This window comes from Lacerta agilis, chromosome 2 (assembly GCF_009819535.1).
Source record: "Lacerta agilis isolate rLacAgi1 chromosome 2, rLacAgi1.pri, whole genome shotgun sequence".
NCBI classification, from domain to species: domain Eukaryota; kingdom Metazoa; phylum Chordata; class Lepidosauria; order Squamata; family Lacertidae; genus Lacerta; species Lacerta agilis.
In genome coordinates, this window is record NC_046313.1 from 68,051,386 (window position 1) to 68,070,049 (window position 18,664).

The following is an 18,664-nucleotide window of genomic DNA, read 5'->3' on the forward strand; positions in this document are numbered from 1 at the left end:
ATTCAGACTGTCATAGTTTCAGCAGGATTCAGTTACATGTTGGAAAATCCAGGCTGCACAACTCATTTCCTCTAAAGACCCGGTTTATTTGTTTTTGTAGCAATTGGGGAATCTTGCACAACACAACATGTTTCCCCTAAAGACCTGGGTTATTTGTTTTTGTAGCAATAAAGAAAGTGACAGGAAAATGCACTGGGAAGTGTGGGATAACACTTGCTTGATGCAACATCATTTAACCTTGCAGCAAACTAATCAGGATGAATGTTACATAAACACGTCATCTGGAAGTGCCCATAATCTCATTTAGATGCCTGGGTGTCATAATTTGCTGGAATATGAGATGTTGTTTCCTTTCGTTAGCGAAAACAAATCATAGTTGTTCATAGCATCTCCTTATCTGAATCATACTCTTTTTCTCTCAGGACAATATGCCTCTTTACCACAGTGGAAGCCCAACTGTCCTGTAGTTTTGCCTCACCCTTCTCTCCTCTCTCCGCACCCAGAGAAAAGCTGAATGGAGCACTTCATTCTTCATTCCTGCTTTGTCACCACATCCACTGTTGTTTGGGATGAGGAATGGTTTTCCTGCTCCCGTCTCCCTTTCATATAGAATCTGTACACAGAACCCTTTTATGCAGAATCTGTATTGATGGAACTGCATGCAATGCTGAGCTGGCCGATGATCTTCCCACCCTTGCAGAGGCCATCAGGGGACATCTATGAACACAATGTTAAACGTCTGTAGATTCTGAAAGTAAAAGAAAAATCAAAGACAACATGGCTGGTGCTAAGCAAATGCACAACAGATTCCCAAAGCCACAAGTATGAGATCACTTCTTTATGTGGTGTGGCTGTATTACAGTAGAAGCTGCTCTTCCTAGTCCCCTGTTACCAACCCTAATGAGATATAAGGAAGACTTAAGGCTGAGGTCCTAAATAGGTCTACTCAGAAGTAAGTCCCATCCAGTAAGAGGGTTTAGGATTTAGCATTTGTTGTTTGGTGTGCTGTCACCATTTATTGGACCACACTTCCAATCTCATTAGTGTTTGACTGGAGGCTGTGACCTTGTACTCACTTATCTTGGAGTAAACCACATGGAACACAAGAGAGACTTGCTTTTGAGTGGTGTCATTTCATTAACCTCAAAGCATGTGTAATGCAGGTATCAGTTTAGAATGTAGGACTTAAAGGACCATTCACATTTATTTATTTTTAAATTTTGTATACTGCCCTATACCTGTAGATCTCAGGGCAGTTCACAACATAAAATTGCAATATATAAAAACACTAAATACATAATAAAAATAAGAACAAAAGGACTGGTTGGCTTTCATCCAGTCCATGATGTAGGCAAGACAATGGACAATGGAGAAGTGGAGATGTGTGTCATCAGCACATTGCTGACAATGTACTGCAAACCTCTGGATAACCCTACCCAGCAGCTAGATGTAGATGTTGAACCCCTAGGAACTCCACACTGAAGGCTCCATGGGGCCAAAGAACACTGCCCAAGCAACACCTTCTGGACCCCAAGTAGGACCGGAACCACTGCAAATGCTGCCACCCACCCTTAACTCAGACATCCTCTCAGAAGGATACAATGGTTGATGGTATCAAAAGCCACTGAGACTAATTTTCCCTGTCTCTCCCGACAAGAGGTCATCGTACAGGGTGACCAAAGCAGTTTCTGTGCCAAAACCGGGCCAAAACCCTGACTGAAATGCACCTAGAAAATCAGTTTCCTCCAAGAGCGCCTACTAGATCTGGTCCGTGACCACCTACTCAAGAACCTTGCCCAGGAAAGGGAGATTAGCAGCTGGCTGGTAATTACTTAGATTTTCAGAATCCATTCGATTTTCCAAACCATTTGCACGTGAATCCTCTCACCATATTATTATAGGAGTAGATTATGCATCCCATGTGATCAGCACCTCTGCAATCCTGTGAATGACAAGGTTATGAAATCCAGGTTTCTCTTCGCAGAAAATGACCAATCTCGCTTTCCAGTGGCATATTCACATATGTTATCTTGCTGTGGGAAACATCTTATAACAAGGAAAACATATTGTGTTTTATAGGCACGGGGTGCCTTCTTACATCAGTGCAGCACTAAGCACAAATTGCCAGGGGGGCGGTTTAACGTTGCTGTTGTTGTTTTTGCTAGGAAACTCTGATGAAGTGGATCATAGTCCAGGAAAGCTTATACTATAATACATTTGATAGCCTTTAAGGTACCACAAGATTCTGTTTTGCTTTGAAGTCAAGGACATCTTACTGCTATCCACTAGGAAAAGTTGTTCCCTACATTCTTATCACTGCTTTGACCTTTTGATGGAGTGCCCAAACAGGGAAATAGTATTCTGTACCGAGATCTAAGTAGGATGCCATCACTCTTCTATTGATGACCCTGACCCTGAGACGCTGACAGTGTTCACACATTCAGTGCCAGCCCTGAGTTACTGTCTGTAAAATCCTGGTGCTGTTCAAGTCATGGCCACGTTAATGAATTAACTAATCAATACACCACTCACAAACCAAAATGGCTTTTAAGCGGTTTCTTAAGCAGCCATTTTGGCATTCATATCCTTGTATAAGTCATTGATTCTCCCACCAAAATATGACATGTAGTTCTGTGCTTAATGGTACCAAGAAGTACAGATCTGAAACCAGAAGGTCAGAAGTGCATCTTGAAAATTATGAGTACTATAGAAGGGGGATACCTCCCACACTCCAGGACTTTGGGCTGAGAGTTGCATAAAGTAGCTAAATAAAATATAAAAAAATAAGTTGTGCCAGCAGTCCTCCCTCCCTCCCTCCCTCCAATACACAGATGTCCCTCTTTCTCTACTTTTATACCCATAGCAATCCTGTGAGGTAGATTAAGCTAAGAGATAATAACTGGCCCATTACCCAGTAGCACCATGGCTGAGTGGGGATTAGAACCCAGGCCTCCAGGGCCATAGTGTAGCCTCCCAACCACTGTGCTACAGTGACCTGCACCATAGTGGAGAACTTTGGCTGCATTTCTGGATGTGATCTGATAAGCAGAAAGCCGGCAGGTGGGTCTGGGTGGAGATCAGTGGTGTCTAGATGGGTCTTTCCCTTTCCAAGGCAGGCTGAGGATTCCCCCCCCTCCTTCTCCCACTTATCCTGCGGGGGGGGGGGGCTGTTGTAACCCGATCTGGCAGACAATCTCACTCTTGCTTCTCTGCCTTTCAGCTGCCAGAGGTTCAGAGTCCAGCGCCTGCAGAGGAGAAGAGGCAGCTGCTGCTATGATCCAAGCACTGGTGCTCCTGTTGCTGGCTGGAAATGGAGCCTCGGCTACCAGCACCAATCCGCGTCTGAAGCTCTCCTTTCATAGTAAGGCGGACATCAAACCAACAGAGGGGATGGATGAGAAGTGTGTGTGTGTGTGTGTGAGAGAGAGAGAGAGAGAGAGAGAGAGAGAGAGAGAGAGATTTTCAGAGGAGGTGTGAACCAGGAATAGGTGTTACAGGGGATCTCTAGGGTTTTGAATGGGCAGTCCTCCATAGGTGATGAGGCCATCAGTAGGATGTTATGGACAATGTATTTCCATAGAGCAAAACTCAGAAAGACAGGTTTTGAGGTGGTAAACAGAGAAGCAGAGTTTATGTTTGTGGAGGGAAGGGGTTGACGTGACAGCTATGAATATGTTATATACTGAGCGTTTCCATCTTATGATGCCCACCTTGCCACTCCTTCAGGGCTCTACCTGCCTCCTATAACATAACAAGCGATCTTTACAGAGACACACAAGGTCATGGAGAGCTGTGTATTATTATCCTGATGCTCCAAATTGTAGCTGGTGCACTCAGTCCAGCCTGTGCTAGGAGTAAGGAAGTGTGGGGCACTTAGAAAGGCACACTCTGTTGCTATCAAATCAGGAAGAGTTCTGTTCTTTCAATAGCGAGATGAAAATAGACCCTCTTTTTCTCCTTCTTCTTCACACTCATGTGTAGCTAGAGACTCCGTTTCCTTAAGTTTGCAACACTGCCTCAGATTTATGTGCTGGTGTCATTGAGGTCTGGCTCTGATCCCATATGTTGTGGGGATATGTTTCTTTCAAGTTTAAGAAAGAGATGCATAAGGTCTGCCTAATTATGAACACTTCGGGTGGGGCAGGGAAGCCAAAATAGAACATTTGTTCATGTCTATATAACACCACAAATTAAGTGGCCGTGCTAATACTTTACAAGTTTTAAATGACCAGAAAGAATCTGATAAATATTTGATGGGCAACAGTACAAGTACATTTTTTTTTAAAGGAAAGGACTAGACATAGAATTGGCTAACAGACATATTAAAAAGCTGTTAACCAAAATACTCAGATTGTATAGTTTAGGAGTGGGCTATTTCTCTGTGTGTTTTTATCTACAACCCCTGTGGTACACCAATGGATTTTAATATATGAAGTAAGACAGCATGATCAGGATTTCTTAACATTAAGGCATATAAATTAAGCTTTAAGCAATCCTGAGCATGTGCTCTTGCTTAAAAACATATAGAGCCCCTAGCTGAATGAAACAGGCTTTTTTATTATGTATTTTAATTAGTGAAGGTTTAATGCTCCGATGGAATTGTTATGGCATATTTTAATTTCATGTGTGGATTTTCTATAGTTGCAAACCGCTTAGAAGCCATTTGGACATATAAGGTAAAGGTAAAGGGACCCCTGACCATTAGGTCCAGTCGTGTACAACTCTGGGGTTGCGCCGCTCATCTCGCTCTATAGGCCGAGGGAGCCGGCGTTTGTCCACAGACATGTGGCCAGCTTCCGGGTCATGTGGTGAACCAGAGCAGCACATGGAAACGCCGTTTACCTTCCTGCCGGAGCGGTCCCTATTTATCTACTTGCACTTTGACGTGCTTTCGAACTGCTAGGTGGGCAGGAGCTGGGACAGAGCAACGGGAGCTCACCCCGTCGCAGGGATTCGAACCGCCGACCTTCTGATCAGCAAGCCCTAGACTCTGTGGTTTAACCCACAGCGCCACCTGGGTCCCTATTTGGACATATAAGTGGTATACAAATTAATAATATTACCATATTTTTCCGTGTATAAAATGACTCCATGTATAAGACAACATTTCCCTGCTACCACCGCAGCACCAGCCCTCGCTTACTTAGCACATTAACCCATGTATAAGACGACCCTCAATTTATCACAAAAAATCAGAAAAAGGTCGTCTTATACATGGAAAAATACGGTAATAATAATAGGTCAGCAGTCTTTGCAAGAATCGCAGCAAGCAGCAAAAACTACTAGATAGTCAACAGCAAAATGGACTTGCAGCCTATTGGTGGAAGACAAAGGCCAACTTCTGCCACACACTCGTGCACACAACTGTGGCCCTCAGGTTCCCTTCCAACTATACAATTCTATGATTCTACAAAACATGCCCCATACATTAGTCTGCTGGAAGTGATGAGCAGGGACTTAAATACCCTGTTAGTGTTTGAGAATGCCTCTTTTCAAGTATCTGGAAGTGTTTTAGCTATTAGATAGTCTGTTAGTATGATAAATAGACTCTGTGCTTATGTGAAATAAGATACAATAGCATCTCTCGCTAAGAGGAGAAGAAATTCTCTCACACACTCAGAGATGATATCATAGAACACTGCCCTGGAATGGACTACAGAAAGTTGTCTAAATCATTTGCTTGATTTTTAAGGAAAAGCAGGTCCAACAAATTGTGTCATTCATTGTTGAAACATCTAGCAATGAGTCCATACAATCATCATACCTTTGCTAGTTTCTGGGCCTACGCCACATGCTTCACAGTTTTCAAACATTTTTTTCTGGTGGTAAATGGATTCTACCAAAGTGTTATCCTTTGGTAGGGTTCTTTTTGGCATCCCCTTTTACAATGACAAGGCAGCGCTAATGCGTTAAGAGCCAGACTAGACTAGTATCAGATTTTTCTACCACTGGTAGCAGCAGTGTTGGTGGGGCACTAGTCGGAGTTGCTAGCACAGGTGCAGTCTTTAGGGAAATTTCTCCCAAAAGTTACCGGTATTCTCTCTCCCAAACATGGCCACACTTTCTTATCTTCTGGCAGCTGGCCAAATCTAATGACATGTTGGAACATCTCACCTTTTGAGTGATTTCTAAAGTTGCTAGGCTGCAGCTTTAATTGCCGAGTTACCCCTCATGAAGTCAGTCCTTGAATGCTCATGGCCAAGTCCTTCAACACTGCGTCACATGGATTGCGAAGGGAAGGGAAGGGGTGTTCTGCTTGTGGGAATAGAAGGGCACTGTGTTTGGCAGAGGTTAGGGACATGTGGCCACCTAGAAGTGGTTGGACTCCCAGCTCCCATCAGCCCCAGCCAGCATGACTAATGAGCAAGGATAATGGAAGCCATAGTACAACAATATATCACACACATCACACTCCTAGTGTTTGTGGTACAGGGGGAAAAGGGAGAGCAGTTGGGTTGCTTTGAGGGAGTGATATCCATGCACTCCTTTTGGAGCATTCTGGAAGTGTTTGCTCTTATTCTTATTACTATTCTTATTAATGTTATCCTTATTTATTTGTTGCTTTCCACACACAAAAATCCTCAAAGCAACTTATAGTTTCGTAAACATACACACAAAGCATCAATACATTTACAAGCAATGCGTCAAGAAAGGCAATAAAAGCCAACTTTGATCTAAAAACAAAGTCACTCATGTAAAAGTATTATACAAAAAGATCATTCCTACCCACCCAATTAAAGAATATAAACAACGAACCAAGCGGAAATCATAACAAAGGCTTTGGTAAATGGGAGTTTCTGTGTAGGAATGCCTAAAAACTGACAGCAATGGCACCAGGCTTTTTTCCTGGGGAGGGCAGTTGACAAAGGAGAGCTAACCATGGTAAAACCCCATTCTCACATTACCACCCTCCTCAGTGGGGACACATTAGTGATTTTGGTGCAACCAAAACCAGGCAAAGCTCACCAGACCTCCTTGATCCCTCAGCCCACAAGCAGCAGTAACTGCTGTCACTGACCAATCACTGAGCAGCGCCATTCACCTCTTAAACAGCAGTGGGGAATCTCCAGATGACAGGGTTCATTAGGCCCAGCCAGGGTCCTAATCTTCCCCAAGAGACTGTTCCCTGCAAACTGTGCCCACCTGCCATTGTATATGATGCCCGGTGTGCGGCAGATAAATATGCAGCTGCAAATGAGCAATTGGGAGCTTAAAGTGCATTTCTTATTGTTCCTTGGCAAGTGGGGCTGATAGCAGTGACCCCGCTGATGAATTCTGACAGGGACTGCCTTTGAAATTGTCTGTTTCGCAGGTGGTTTCGATCCAAACAGCTCCTGCAACTGAACAATTTCCACCCGCAGACCAGCTTTGTGATCGTCTTTGTTGGAGTGCAGAGGGGAAATGTCTTTTTTCAGGTGCAGCTTGAATCCAAATCACACCTGCAAATAAACAAAGCGAGGGCTGGCTGTCAGCACCATATAGACAATTGTCGTTGACAGCAAGCCCCTTTGATGTCAGAGGGGTCGCCCTGCCACTTGTCCAAATGGCCCATGTGAGATAGGAAGGTGAGGATACAGCCCACCAGCCAGATAAATTTCCACACCCTCACCCTAAAATATCTAAAACTGGAGACTGGCATTTTTAGCATCAAAACAATATGAAAATAACTATGTGCTGCAGTTAAAAATATGCCCAACAGTGGAAAAGGCTATTTCTGCTTCCTAAGCAGACAAGACAGAGTTATTTTTCTTCCATCCTCTTGTACATCTTTATTTTCAACCTGTTGTTTCATAAAGAGCCTCTACTTAATGTCCTATGAGTGACAGAGAAAGCAAGTTGGCCAGCTTATCAGTTCACCAGGGATTAATGTGATTAAAAACCAGTTCTCAAGAAGGTGCTAGACAAAGTGTTCCCTTGCCTCCCCGCCACACTCCTGCACTCCCTTTCCTCCTCTGTGTGCTCATTCCCTTTCTCTGCAGAGTATGAGGCTCAGAGGTGAAATGTACACATACAGGTAGAACACACAGGTGTGTGGCTGCCTGCCTTGCTGGCTAGCCAGGTGCAGAGCCTTGTGTTTCTATGCAAAGAGAAGCAGAGGTGTAGATTTTGAAGGTCACAGTCAATGAGCTCACCACAATTCCGATTTGGCTTTATATGATCGATGCCGGGGCATGAGAACGAAGCCTCCTTTCAAAGCAGGACCAACAACAGGACAAGGCCATGGTAGCCTGATTTTCGCTCCTGTGACGACTGTGCTCATTAGCTTCTCCTCTTACCAAGCCCAGCACTTTGGTGTGGGTCCTGAGGCTTCATTGCACATGTGGAACTCCTTGATGGCAGGGACTATCCCATTCATTTCAGTGGAGGGACATGCAACCCGTGGTTATTGTTGTAAGATTTCTTATCCGTCCTTCAGCATAAGGCCCCAGGGGAGGCTACGGCAAGGTAAAAATACAATATTAAAATCTGTTAAAACAAGCTACAATCAAAAGAATGTGTTGTTTTTAGCCATAAGCCTGGGTGCGAAGTCGGTGGCTGCCAGTGTTCATTCAAATATTTTACGAAGGGGTGCCATATTTTGATATAACATTGTCCACATCTGATGCGCTGTTCAGGGCATGCACCCTTATTGTCAGTTTTTCAGATAAGGCCATACGTTTTGTTGCTATCGTGAGATATGTAGGTGTTCAAGTCCTCTCCAGTTCTGTGCTCTGAGTAGTTGTCGTTTACATACCTTCCAACATATATCTGATGAAAATAGGGGCATCCTGTTCTATTATTATTATTATTATTATTATTATTATTATTATTCCCCATCTGACTGGGTTACCCCAGCCACTCTGAGCAGCTTCCAAATTATATAAAAACAAAATAAAACATGGAACGTTAATAACTTCCCTATACAGAGCTGCCTTCAGATGTCTTCCAAAGGCTGTCTCCTTAGCTCGGGGGTCACATCATAACCTCCAACATTTCTCTGATGAAATAGGGACATCCTAAGGAAAAGTGGGGCATTCTGGAATCAAATCAGAAACGGGGATGGCTTCTGTAAATCTGGGACTGTACCTGGAAAATAGGGGCACTTGGAGGCTCTGTGTTTAAAGCCAGATAGGCCAGGAAGGGATATTCAGGACTAGAGCCAAGAAAGGGGAAGCAGTTGTTCTAAGCCAGGCCAGCTCAGGTTTTTCCATGCCCATCTGTGGCCCAGCCAGAGGTCAATACCAAGCCACAGAGGAAGAGGAGGAGGAGGAGGAGGGAGATGGCATGGAGAGAAGGCCATATTGGTTGTCTGGTGCTGCTGGACTAGAAGAATATATATATCTCAAGCAGACTCAAGCCAAGGAACATGGAGTGGGGGGATTGGGTGGGGTTGCAGATCAGGCTGTGACCTCCCTCTGGACCCCGCGCACCCTATGCACCCGACATGGGCAGCAGCTCATTAGCGGGTGGATTGCTCCCCTGCCAGCCACTTTCTTCCCCTTCTCCACAATGGCTTATTTGTTCCTGCTGCCGAAAGCAGATTAGGCTCTCTGCAGAGAGAAAGGGCCCTTTCTCTGCGCAGATGCCTGTTGTGCTGGGAGATTAACGTCACACTGTTGTTGAGGCTGCTAACCTGTTAAAGCTAGTGGAACAGATCAGGGAGCGGGCTTGAAAGGTGGGTGTAAGAGGACACAGGCCACAGACGGGGTGTAGGGTGGGGGTAGGGTGGGAAGACGGAATCTGCAGAAGCCCCCGAACCACCACCCAGCCTACTCCCCGCTCACTGCTTGAATGGTACGCAGCCAGAGCAGGTTCATCAGAAACTTGAGGCTTCGGAGTGTCTACAGGACACCACCTACATTTCCAGATGTCAGCAGCATCCACTAGAGCACCGAGGCTGCAGATCTGCATTTTCAGATCTGTTCCCCACCACCACCACCACCACATACAGTGATACCTTGGTTGTGAAACTTAATCCGTTCCAGGAGTCCGTTTGACTCCCGGAACCATTCGAAAACCAAGGCGCTGCTTCCAGTTGGCTGCGCACCTTTATCTGTGTGATAAAGGTGAAGGTCCTTTCACTCATGTCTCTGTTAACCTTCGTGTACTGCGATGGGCATAGTAGCTTGGCCACAAAGTTCATACATAGGATAAAGGATGGTTATCATTTCCTCCAAAATAAGCAGACGTAAGATGGGGCTGGCTAGTTCAATTGTGATTTACCCTATACAGTTCTCTGATATCTAAGTAACGGGTGTGGAAATCTCCCACACAGACAAGAGTAATTGGGACACTAGCATAACTGACAGGAGACCAGTGTTCCAAGTCTTGGCTCTACAGATGATCACCTTTATGTGATCTTGCCCAAGCCAAGGCCCTCCCTCTAGGCCTCTGAGCTCTTCACACCTTTCTGTTTGTTCAGACTGAAAGTTTCTTGGAGTAGGAGAAGGACTCCCTTATCTGACTGCACACATATAGCAGGTTTTTTATGGGCTGCACAATCATAATAACTATGTCATCACATAAGCAGAAGGGATATCCCAGTATCCTTGACTGCCAGAGGCCTTCAGAGTACAAGGGAGAGTCAGGGAGAGGACTTTTAAGGATGGCATCTCTCAGATAAACTCAGGCCACACCCACACATTGTATTTAAAGCAGCATTATGCCACTTTAAACATTCCCCAAGTAATTCTGGGAACTGCAGTTTGCTAAGGGTGCTGAGAATTTTTTAAAAAAAAATTAATTAAATTTTCAGATTTTGGAGTTTACAAACATTTGTCAAACAACCAAAACAAAAAGAGAATTCCATAAATTCCCATGGACTTCCCTCCTCCCCTTTGTGGGTCCTTAGGTTAACATTTTTCCTACTGCAACTTCTCTATTAATCCAATTCTATTAAATCTCCAGTACAACCCTTGTCATATCCCTTGTTATGGTTGCTGATAATTGTTAGGAGACCCCTTTCCCCTGTCAAAGAGCTGTGATTCCCAGAGTGGCTTAAGTCAATCCTTCTTCCCAGGGAACTCTGGGAATTGTAGCTTTGTGAGGGGAACAAGGGTCTTCTAACAACTCTCAGCACTCTCAACAAGCTACAGCTCCCAATATGGCATTGGGGGAAGCCATAACTGTTTTAAGTTGCATAAACATCCTCTGGAATAGGGAAATGGCCACTTTTAACAGAGTGCAGCTTTCTTTGCTTATTTCAGCATTTATGTCTCTCCTTTCAATTCCTGAATGCATTTGTAACAATAAAAATGAATTTAAAAAGCAGAAATCAAGGGATAATTGTTTGCATTTTGCTTAGGTGCCTTATGCTGTATTCAGTTGACTCCAGCTGATTCTCTCTAACTTTGCGAATACAGATGGAGTTGTGCATAACACGCAAGCGATCGTGGTTCATCTCCCTCCTTTTTCCTCTCCAGATTTGCGACTGCGCCATGGACTGCGCACTTATGAGCTGGAGCGCTCCTGCTGCTACGACTCGCTGCTGCTGGATGAAGAGAGGGGACGGCTCTTTGTGGGTGGGAAAAACTACCTGGCCTCCCTGAGCCTAGACAACATCAGCAAGCAGGACAAGAAGGTAGCCTGGCTCTGTTTGTCTGGGACTTCCCACCAAAAATAGAGCAAGGGTATCTAGGCGTGAGATCTGTTATTGTAAACCACCCCAGAAATTCTGAACTGAAGGACAATATGGAAACTTAGGGTGGTGTTCCACCAAGTTTTACTCAGAAGTTAATTAACCTACTAAGTTACATCCATTCATTTCAATGAGTAGAACTTAGCTGAATACCACCCATTTAAAATAAAAGATGACATTGGGTTGTACCTTACACTGGTATTAATGGGCAGAAGATAATGATGTCCAGTATTTTCAATGGACCTGCTTTGAGTAGGACACCAATATTGGATGCAATCAATAGAGTTATTATGTTCTCTCTTCAACTCCCTCCTCTGCTCCTCAGCCTTTAGTAGTGCCCTTTCCCCGCTCGCTCGTCATGACAACGGATCCCGCATTCCAGACTCCTCCGTGAAATCTTCTATAATAAACTTCCCTGTTAATGGAGTTGGAAAGAGGGTAGGTTGAGGCTGCTGACGCCCTTACCGCTGGGCTGTGGACGAAAGCCGCATTCCTAGCCCAGCAGGGGAAACTCTTTGGGAGCACAATACAGCCACCGCCAACCCTCTGCTCCTGGAGCATTTGCACTTCTTTTGCCGGTATGGCTGGAAGAGGGGGCATAATTCACTGGCAGAGCACATGCTTGGCATGCAGAAGGCCCCGGGTTCATTCCCTATTATCCACAGGCAACACTGGTTACCTTTCTTAACGTCTTGGAGAGCTGCTACTACAGTGGTGCCTCGCAAGACGCAAGTCGTATAGCGGAAATTTCGTCTTGCGAAGCACGGTCGGAGGAAGCGCGGTTTTACAAAAAAAAAAAAAAAACGGCCATAGGGAAATTCATCTTGCGAGTCACCCTTTCATTAGCGAATGCCTTTCGTCTAGCGAGTTTTTCGTCTAGCGAGGTACCACTGTACCAGTTAGTGAGTAGATGACTCAATGGTCTGACTCAGAACAAGATAGTTCCTGATATTCCTTAGATGACAAATAATGGCTATCTGCTCTGCTGTCTCTTTTCTTTGCACACAGTAACGGGTCTTATGGGTCAGGTTTGGTTTCCTCAACATGTACAAAGCTTTGCACTGTGGCCGCTGAAGCGGTGTCTAGTTCATGGCAAAAGCCTTACAGGCTGTCTTTCCCTTTACTACAGTGGTACCTTGGGTTACAAACTTAATTCGTTCCGGAGGTCCGTTCTTAACCTGAAACCGTTCTTAACCTGAGGTACGCTTTGCTAATGGGGCCTCCTGCCGCCACCGCGCCACCGGCGTGCGATTTCCGTTCTCATCCTGGGGCAAAGTTCACAACCTGAGGTACTACTTCCGGGTTAGTGGAGTTTGTAACCCGAAGTGTTTGTAACCCGAAGCATTTGTAACCTGAGGTACCACTGTACAGGGTTGCATATGGTATATGGGTGTGGCATTGTTCCCATTTGCAAGGATCATCAGATCAAAGCTCATGAGACGCTCTGGAAGCAAGCACTACTTCCAGCCTAAACTCAGTAGAAAGGAGGGCCAGAACAGTGGAACACAGATCCAAGGAGTTCATTGACTGCTGGCATGCAAAGTATCCCCCAGCTTAGCCCTGTCCCTGGGATATCAACCTTGCAGTTCATCACTTACATGAACCTACCCAGGCCTTAAAATCGGCCTCTAAGGCCCTGCCCACTGTGAAGAGCAAGCAGACTGGTAGGCACTGGAGACAGAGCCTTTTCAGTAGCGGTATAATATTTTTGGGACTTTCTCTTGGAAGAAGTACACGGGCCTCCCAACTTTTCTGTGTTTTGAGCAGATTGTAAACACTTGCTTGTTTCAAACTGCGTTATATTAAGAGAGTTTTAAATGGCATTTTAAATTCCTTTAAACTGCCGGTGTTTTAGGGTATACTTTTGTCACCAGAGTGTTTTATTTTGATTTATATAAAAAAAATCATTGTATGGTTTTAATTATCTTTTAAAAGTTGTCTTTGCCTCGAAAGGTGGTGTATGAGGATTTTGAATATATAAACAGCACAAATAAATAAACAGCAGCCATAAGGCCCACCACTGGCTTTGTACATTGTTCTACGTCCCATTCTGGGGGGCGGAAACTCAAGTCTCAAATACCAAGGAGACAGGTGATGGACAGTGAGTAAAGGAAGCCAGGAGCATTACAACTAAGGGTTGGTTAAACAAAAAACAAAAAAAACTATTAGCATTTTTAGCAGCATTTGACTAACTTCAAGTGTGATGAATGACTATGCTAGGAGCCCATTTCTTAAAATACAAAAATATTTTGGCAAATTATATTTGTCTTATCTTTGTTCTCACAGATTTACTGGCCAGCGCCTGTGGAATGGAGGGAAGAATGCAACTGGGCAGGAAAAGACATCAATGTAAGTGACCCATTTGGATGGGGAGAGAAAATCCTTTGCTCAGCCCCTATGTGAGTCGGGGCATAAAAAAGGAGAATAAGGAACATCAGGAAACGTGATGTGAGTCGCTTGCTTTCCAGAGCACACATTTCAATTGACTCCTCATCAAGCAGGGCACAGAGACTTCTCCGAGTTGTCCGACCACAATGAGCTGAGGAAAAACTGATACGCGATAGCAGCCTCTCCCTCCCAGTAATTCACCCATGACCCTTCATTGCATCTTGCTGTTTTCATTGAGCATCTTGCTGTTTTCTCTGTCTCTCCCTGGCCTCGCAGACAGCACCATCATGCCCCAGCCCTGGGAAGAGGTCCCGGGAGGCCTTGGGAGTCATGTTGCTGTGAAGGGACCGGTTGGTGCACTTAAGAGATTCCTGCTTAGCTGTGACCCATCCTGACCTCCCAGGAGATAAGAGGAGGGTTCCCACCATTTTGGCAGGAGTGGAGATGAACCAGGACACAGCCTGATTTTGCTCCTTGATAACGTTGGGCCAACAGCATGAAGGGGTCTCGGTCACCTTGGCTATAATTCTTACAGGTTGTCCATGGAGGGAGCGGTGCTATGTCAAGCCCACTGGCAATGTGAGCTTTGTGAGCTGTTGGGTTTCTCTTCCCTAACTTTGGAGAGCAGTCTTGGGTCACCGTTTTCGTTCAGGATTGCCTGGTCAATTTGGAAGTTCCCATTGAGGCTGTTGGGCGCAGCTCCCAGTGAAGGGCACAAGAGGACAAAGGGGCAGCCTGTCTCCCCCTTGGATTTTGCTGGTCTGTGTCCAGAATACTGCTCTAAGCCCTGAAACAGCATATGTAAGCAAAGTTTGCCTTCATCCAAGAAGGTTGAAAGAGAGGTAGGGTTTGATGGCTTTAGGACTGAGACCTTGGGCCCATCCAGCTGACTGTAATTTTGGAGACTCATCCAGACTTCCTTTTGTGCCATGTTTCTAGGCACTAGTCTGTGCTTTAAAGTTCCATTACCGAGCAGTTTTTTTTTGTTTTTTTTTTTTAGGTTTTTTTGTCCTGGCACTTCCATGGAACACCTGTGTTTTTCTGCTGAATTGGATCAAACTGCAATTAGGTTTTCCCACAGGTTGCCATTTGGTAAAATGTGGGTTTGCCCAGGGAAAGTGCCGGGACGAAAGAACAAAACAAAAACACTTGAACATGGAGCTTTTTAATGTGTGGCCCTGTGCCTGGAAAATGGCACAGAAGAAAGGCTGGGTGAGCCCTGAGTGCTCTGTTTCAGTCCTTCTGATCCCCACAGTTGAGAATCCATGCAAATATTTCAACAGCTGATGGTGTTGATGTGACAGAAATAGGACCTGTGTCATTCATGCAACTGCCTTCTCCATTCATCGCATAGATCCTCAAGAGGAAGTGAGATGGACCTTTCTCCACTGATCTTGCTTTTGCTTCCGGTTAAGGGCTGTGGGATAGGAAAGTTGCCATCCTTAAGGGAACTCTGGCACTATGCACTGTTATGAATTGCTGTTGGTACTTTGACCTGGTGCAGAATGCCATGAAAAAGTGTGATGTGGTCATGATGACCTAATTCCTGTGGTTAATTATTTGCATGATGGACAATAGCCTAGAGTGGAATCAAGCAAAAGTGTTCTGTGCATGTGCATACAGACACTGAAAGCAACTCTCTGAACAAGGCAAAGGAAGGATTAGCAATTTCCTAGTCAGACCATTGGTCCCTCTAGCTGAGTTCGGTCTGCAGCAGGTATGGAGAACCAGTGGTCCATCAAGTATTACTAGACTACAACTCCCATAATCTTTGACTATTGGCCATGCTGGCTGAGTTGGAGTCCAGTAGCACCTTCTGACCACAGGTTATCCACCATTGGATTGGAGGGACTGGCAGTGGCTGTCCAGGCTTTGAGAACAGGGATATATCCCAGCTGAACCTACATTACAGACCTTGAACTTGGGACCTTATGCATGCTGAACATGTGGTCTCCCACCGAACGATGGCCCTTATTCATCATAAAGGAAACAGGCCTAGAGAGATGGCTCATTTGCCAAAAGTTAATGGAGCTAGGAGTTTTCAGCAACACGGCCACAGTCAGGAAGATGTTGCGGTGGGGGAAACCAGGACCAGTGTCGGTACAAGAGCTGCCCTATGCATAGCTGTCAACTTTCGGATCTGAAAATAAGGGATCCGCAGCCTCACGTGACAGTCACATGACAGTGGTGGGCGGAGCCAGAAGCAAAAGTGGGCGGAGCGAGGAGCCGAGAGGCAGCGGGGCGGAGGTGGCGGAGTCCGGGTCCCTCTAGTCCTGGTTCCCGTGCTGGGGCTCGGCGCAGCACTGGAGGAAGAGGCGATCTTAAAGGGCCGGGGAGTCACCTCCTGCCCCCTGCACGGGCTGCAGAACAACCAAGCATGCTCCTCCCCCCAAAAAAATTCCACCACCTGCCCCGCTTACCGGCTCCGGAGGGAGGCCGCTCTCCCGCGAGGGCTCCGCTAGGCAGAGAGGAGCAAAGTGTGCTCGCCCTCCTCCAGCGAAGGATCCCCCCTGCGCGGCTCATCCTGGCAAGCGGCACGGGAGCATCGAACCCAGGCGCCGATCCCGCCGCTTGAGTCTCCTCTCGCCCGGAGAACGTTGCAACCAATCACAGGGCGCGAGGGGCACGTCCTTAACGTGGGACCACCCACGCGCCGCCGGAGGGCTCCGTTCTCGCCCCGCCCCTCGGTCAGCCAGAGGGCGAATCGCGCCGAGCGCGGAGCGCAATAGGAATGGCCCAACCCAGAAATTCAGAGTGCGGCCACAGTGACAGGAAGCGCTCCTCTCCGTAACTGTGCGCTGAGAAGGGAATGCCCAAGGGCCTGGCCAGCGCGCCCACAACCCGGGAAAAAAACGGGATTTTGATTAATCCGGGATAAAAGCGGGAAACGCGTATAAAAACGTGAGAATCCCGGCCAATACGGGATACTTGACAGCTCTGCTGCCCTATGTCACATCACTCTTGTTTAAAGCAGAAGCAATTTGTTGCAGAACCACTGTGGCTGAAGAGCGAGTGACAATGCAGTAGCAGCACCACAGATGCATTGGCAAAGCCAGCAACTGAGCCCTGAGGCTTAGTGCTATATTCAGCCACTCCTCCCCAGCTTTTGTTTCACAAGCACCACTGACCCTGTTGAAGAGGGGTGGGGAGATCAGCACCTCTGTGCTCCACTGAGCAAGAGTGGGCTGTGGGGCTTCCTGAAAAGCAGCTGGTGGGAGGAGGAGAGGCATTAGCAAGACACCCCCCCTCTTCCTCTCTCTCCCCACCCCTCTCTCTGATGGTTCCCTGTCTCCTTTTCTCTCCCTGTCAACAGCTCTCCATATTCAGGCTGCTTTATCCATCAGGGCAAAAGGGCATGAAAACAAAAAGTCCCAAGGTTGTTTTTCTTCCTGGGCTTGCTCAAGAGTGATGATAGGGGCTGTAAGAGCCCCAGGCTTGTTTACTCAAGACCAGCCCTGCAGTGGGTGGGTAGGATGCTCCGCAAATGGTTTAGACCCTAAGGACTGCTTTGGAGATGACATCTGTGTGCATGCGTTTGTAAGACGGGGAGAGGGAGACTTTGAGCATTCCCCACCCTCATCACAACTAATAAATCCCAAACCCAGCACTTCCAGCTACTCTTATACGCTGGCAGATTTGTAGGCTTTCAATCGTGTGAACATCACACGCACTATTGTGCCCTTTAGCAGAGCATGTGCCTAACCAGTGGCAGTCTCATATTAAATGAATCAGATGCAAAGTGTGGGAAGACCCAACCCAATTTTCTCTCTCCATTTTAAAAGGAGCAGCATATTCCAAGCAGAGAGCAAATCTTACAGGGGGAGGCATCTTCAGAGAATGGGAGTAAATAATGGGAGACACCCCCTTTTGTTGTGCAAATCATTTTAGAGGCAGAGCAATTATCACCAGAGTGCACACAAATAGCCCCATATATATTGAGCCGTGAAAATGAGCATGTGTAAGAATAGACTTGGTCTGGTGCGCAGGCTGCAGAGAAGAAGCTTGCTGGCTTTAATGGGACTGGGAAAGGGTCCAGGGCTCTTTGGAGCTTAGCTGTCTTTATGGTTGGAAGTTTATTTAAATTCAGTGCTACAGATTGACATTTGCAGTCTAGGTTAAGCATTAACGGAGCATAAGCTGCGAGATCACGCTCTTGCCTTTCCATCTAAGTAGGAGTTAAGAGGGTAAAGTAGAGCAGGTGCTAAGAGGTTGGCAACACTATGAACTCACCCACATTTACCTTTTGCATCACAGTTTCTAGGCTTTAAAGCGCCATGTCTAAGTCCTTTTTTTTTTTTTGCCTCGGGCACTTCCCCCCATGAAAACCTTCTCTTTAACGCTGAGTCAGAACAAATGGCATTTTCACTTTTCCATATTGCCATTTGCTCCAACTCAGTGGTAAAAAGTGGGTTTTCATGGAGAAAGCACCAGGACAAAAAAAGAGAGAGAGATATAATGTGCTGGGTCATGGCAATTTTAAGCATTGACCTCTATCTAGAAACAGAGCACAAAAGGAATTCTGGGTGAGCCCTAAGAGAGAGCCGGGGGGGGGGGGGGTGTTTGAAGGACACAGGCTGTGTTCGCACCACAAAGCACGTGGCATTCACCTAAGAATCTCAGGAACAGTAGTTTGTTGATGGTGCTGGGAAATGTAACCCA

General features: G+C 46.1%; 1 protein-coding gene across 1 annotated transcript in view; it reads left to right on the plus strand.

Moving 5' to 3' along the window:
* The window catches only part of SEMA3B (semaphorin 3B), a gene marked incomplete at its 5' end in the record, with an annotated part of 53,547 nt that overhangs the window by 19,117 nt on the left and 15,766 nt on the right, over positions 1-18,664 (plus strand). The window contains 3 exons of the mRNA XM_033141861.1: positions 3,221-3,361; positions 11,403-11,560; positions 13,904-13,966. Of these exons, the coding sequence (XP_032997752.1) occupies positions 3,221-3,361; positions 11,403-11,560; positions 13,904-13,966 (362 nt within the window). The remainder of the gene's footprint in view (positions 1-3,220; positions 3,362-11,402; positions 11,561-13,903; positions 13,967-18,664) is intronic.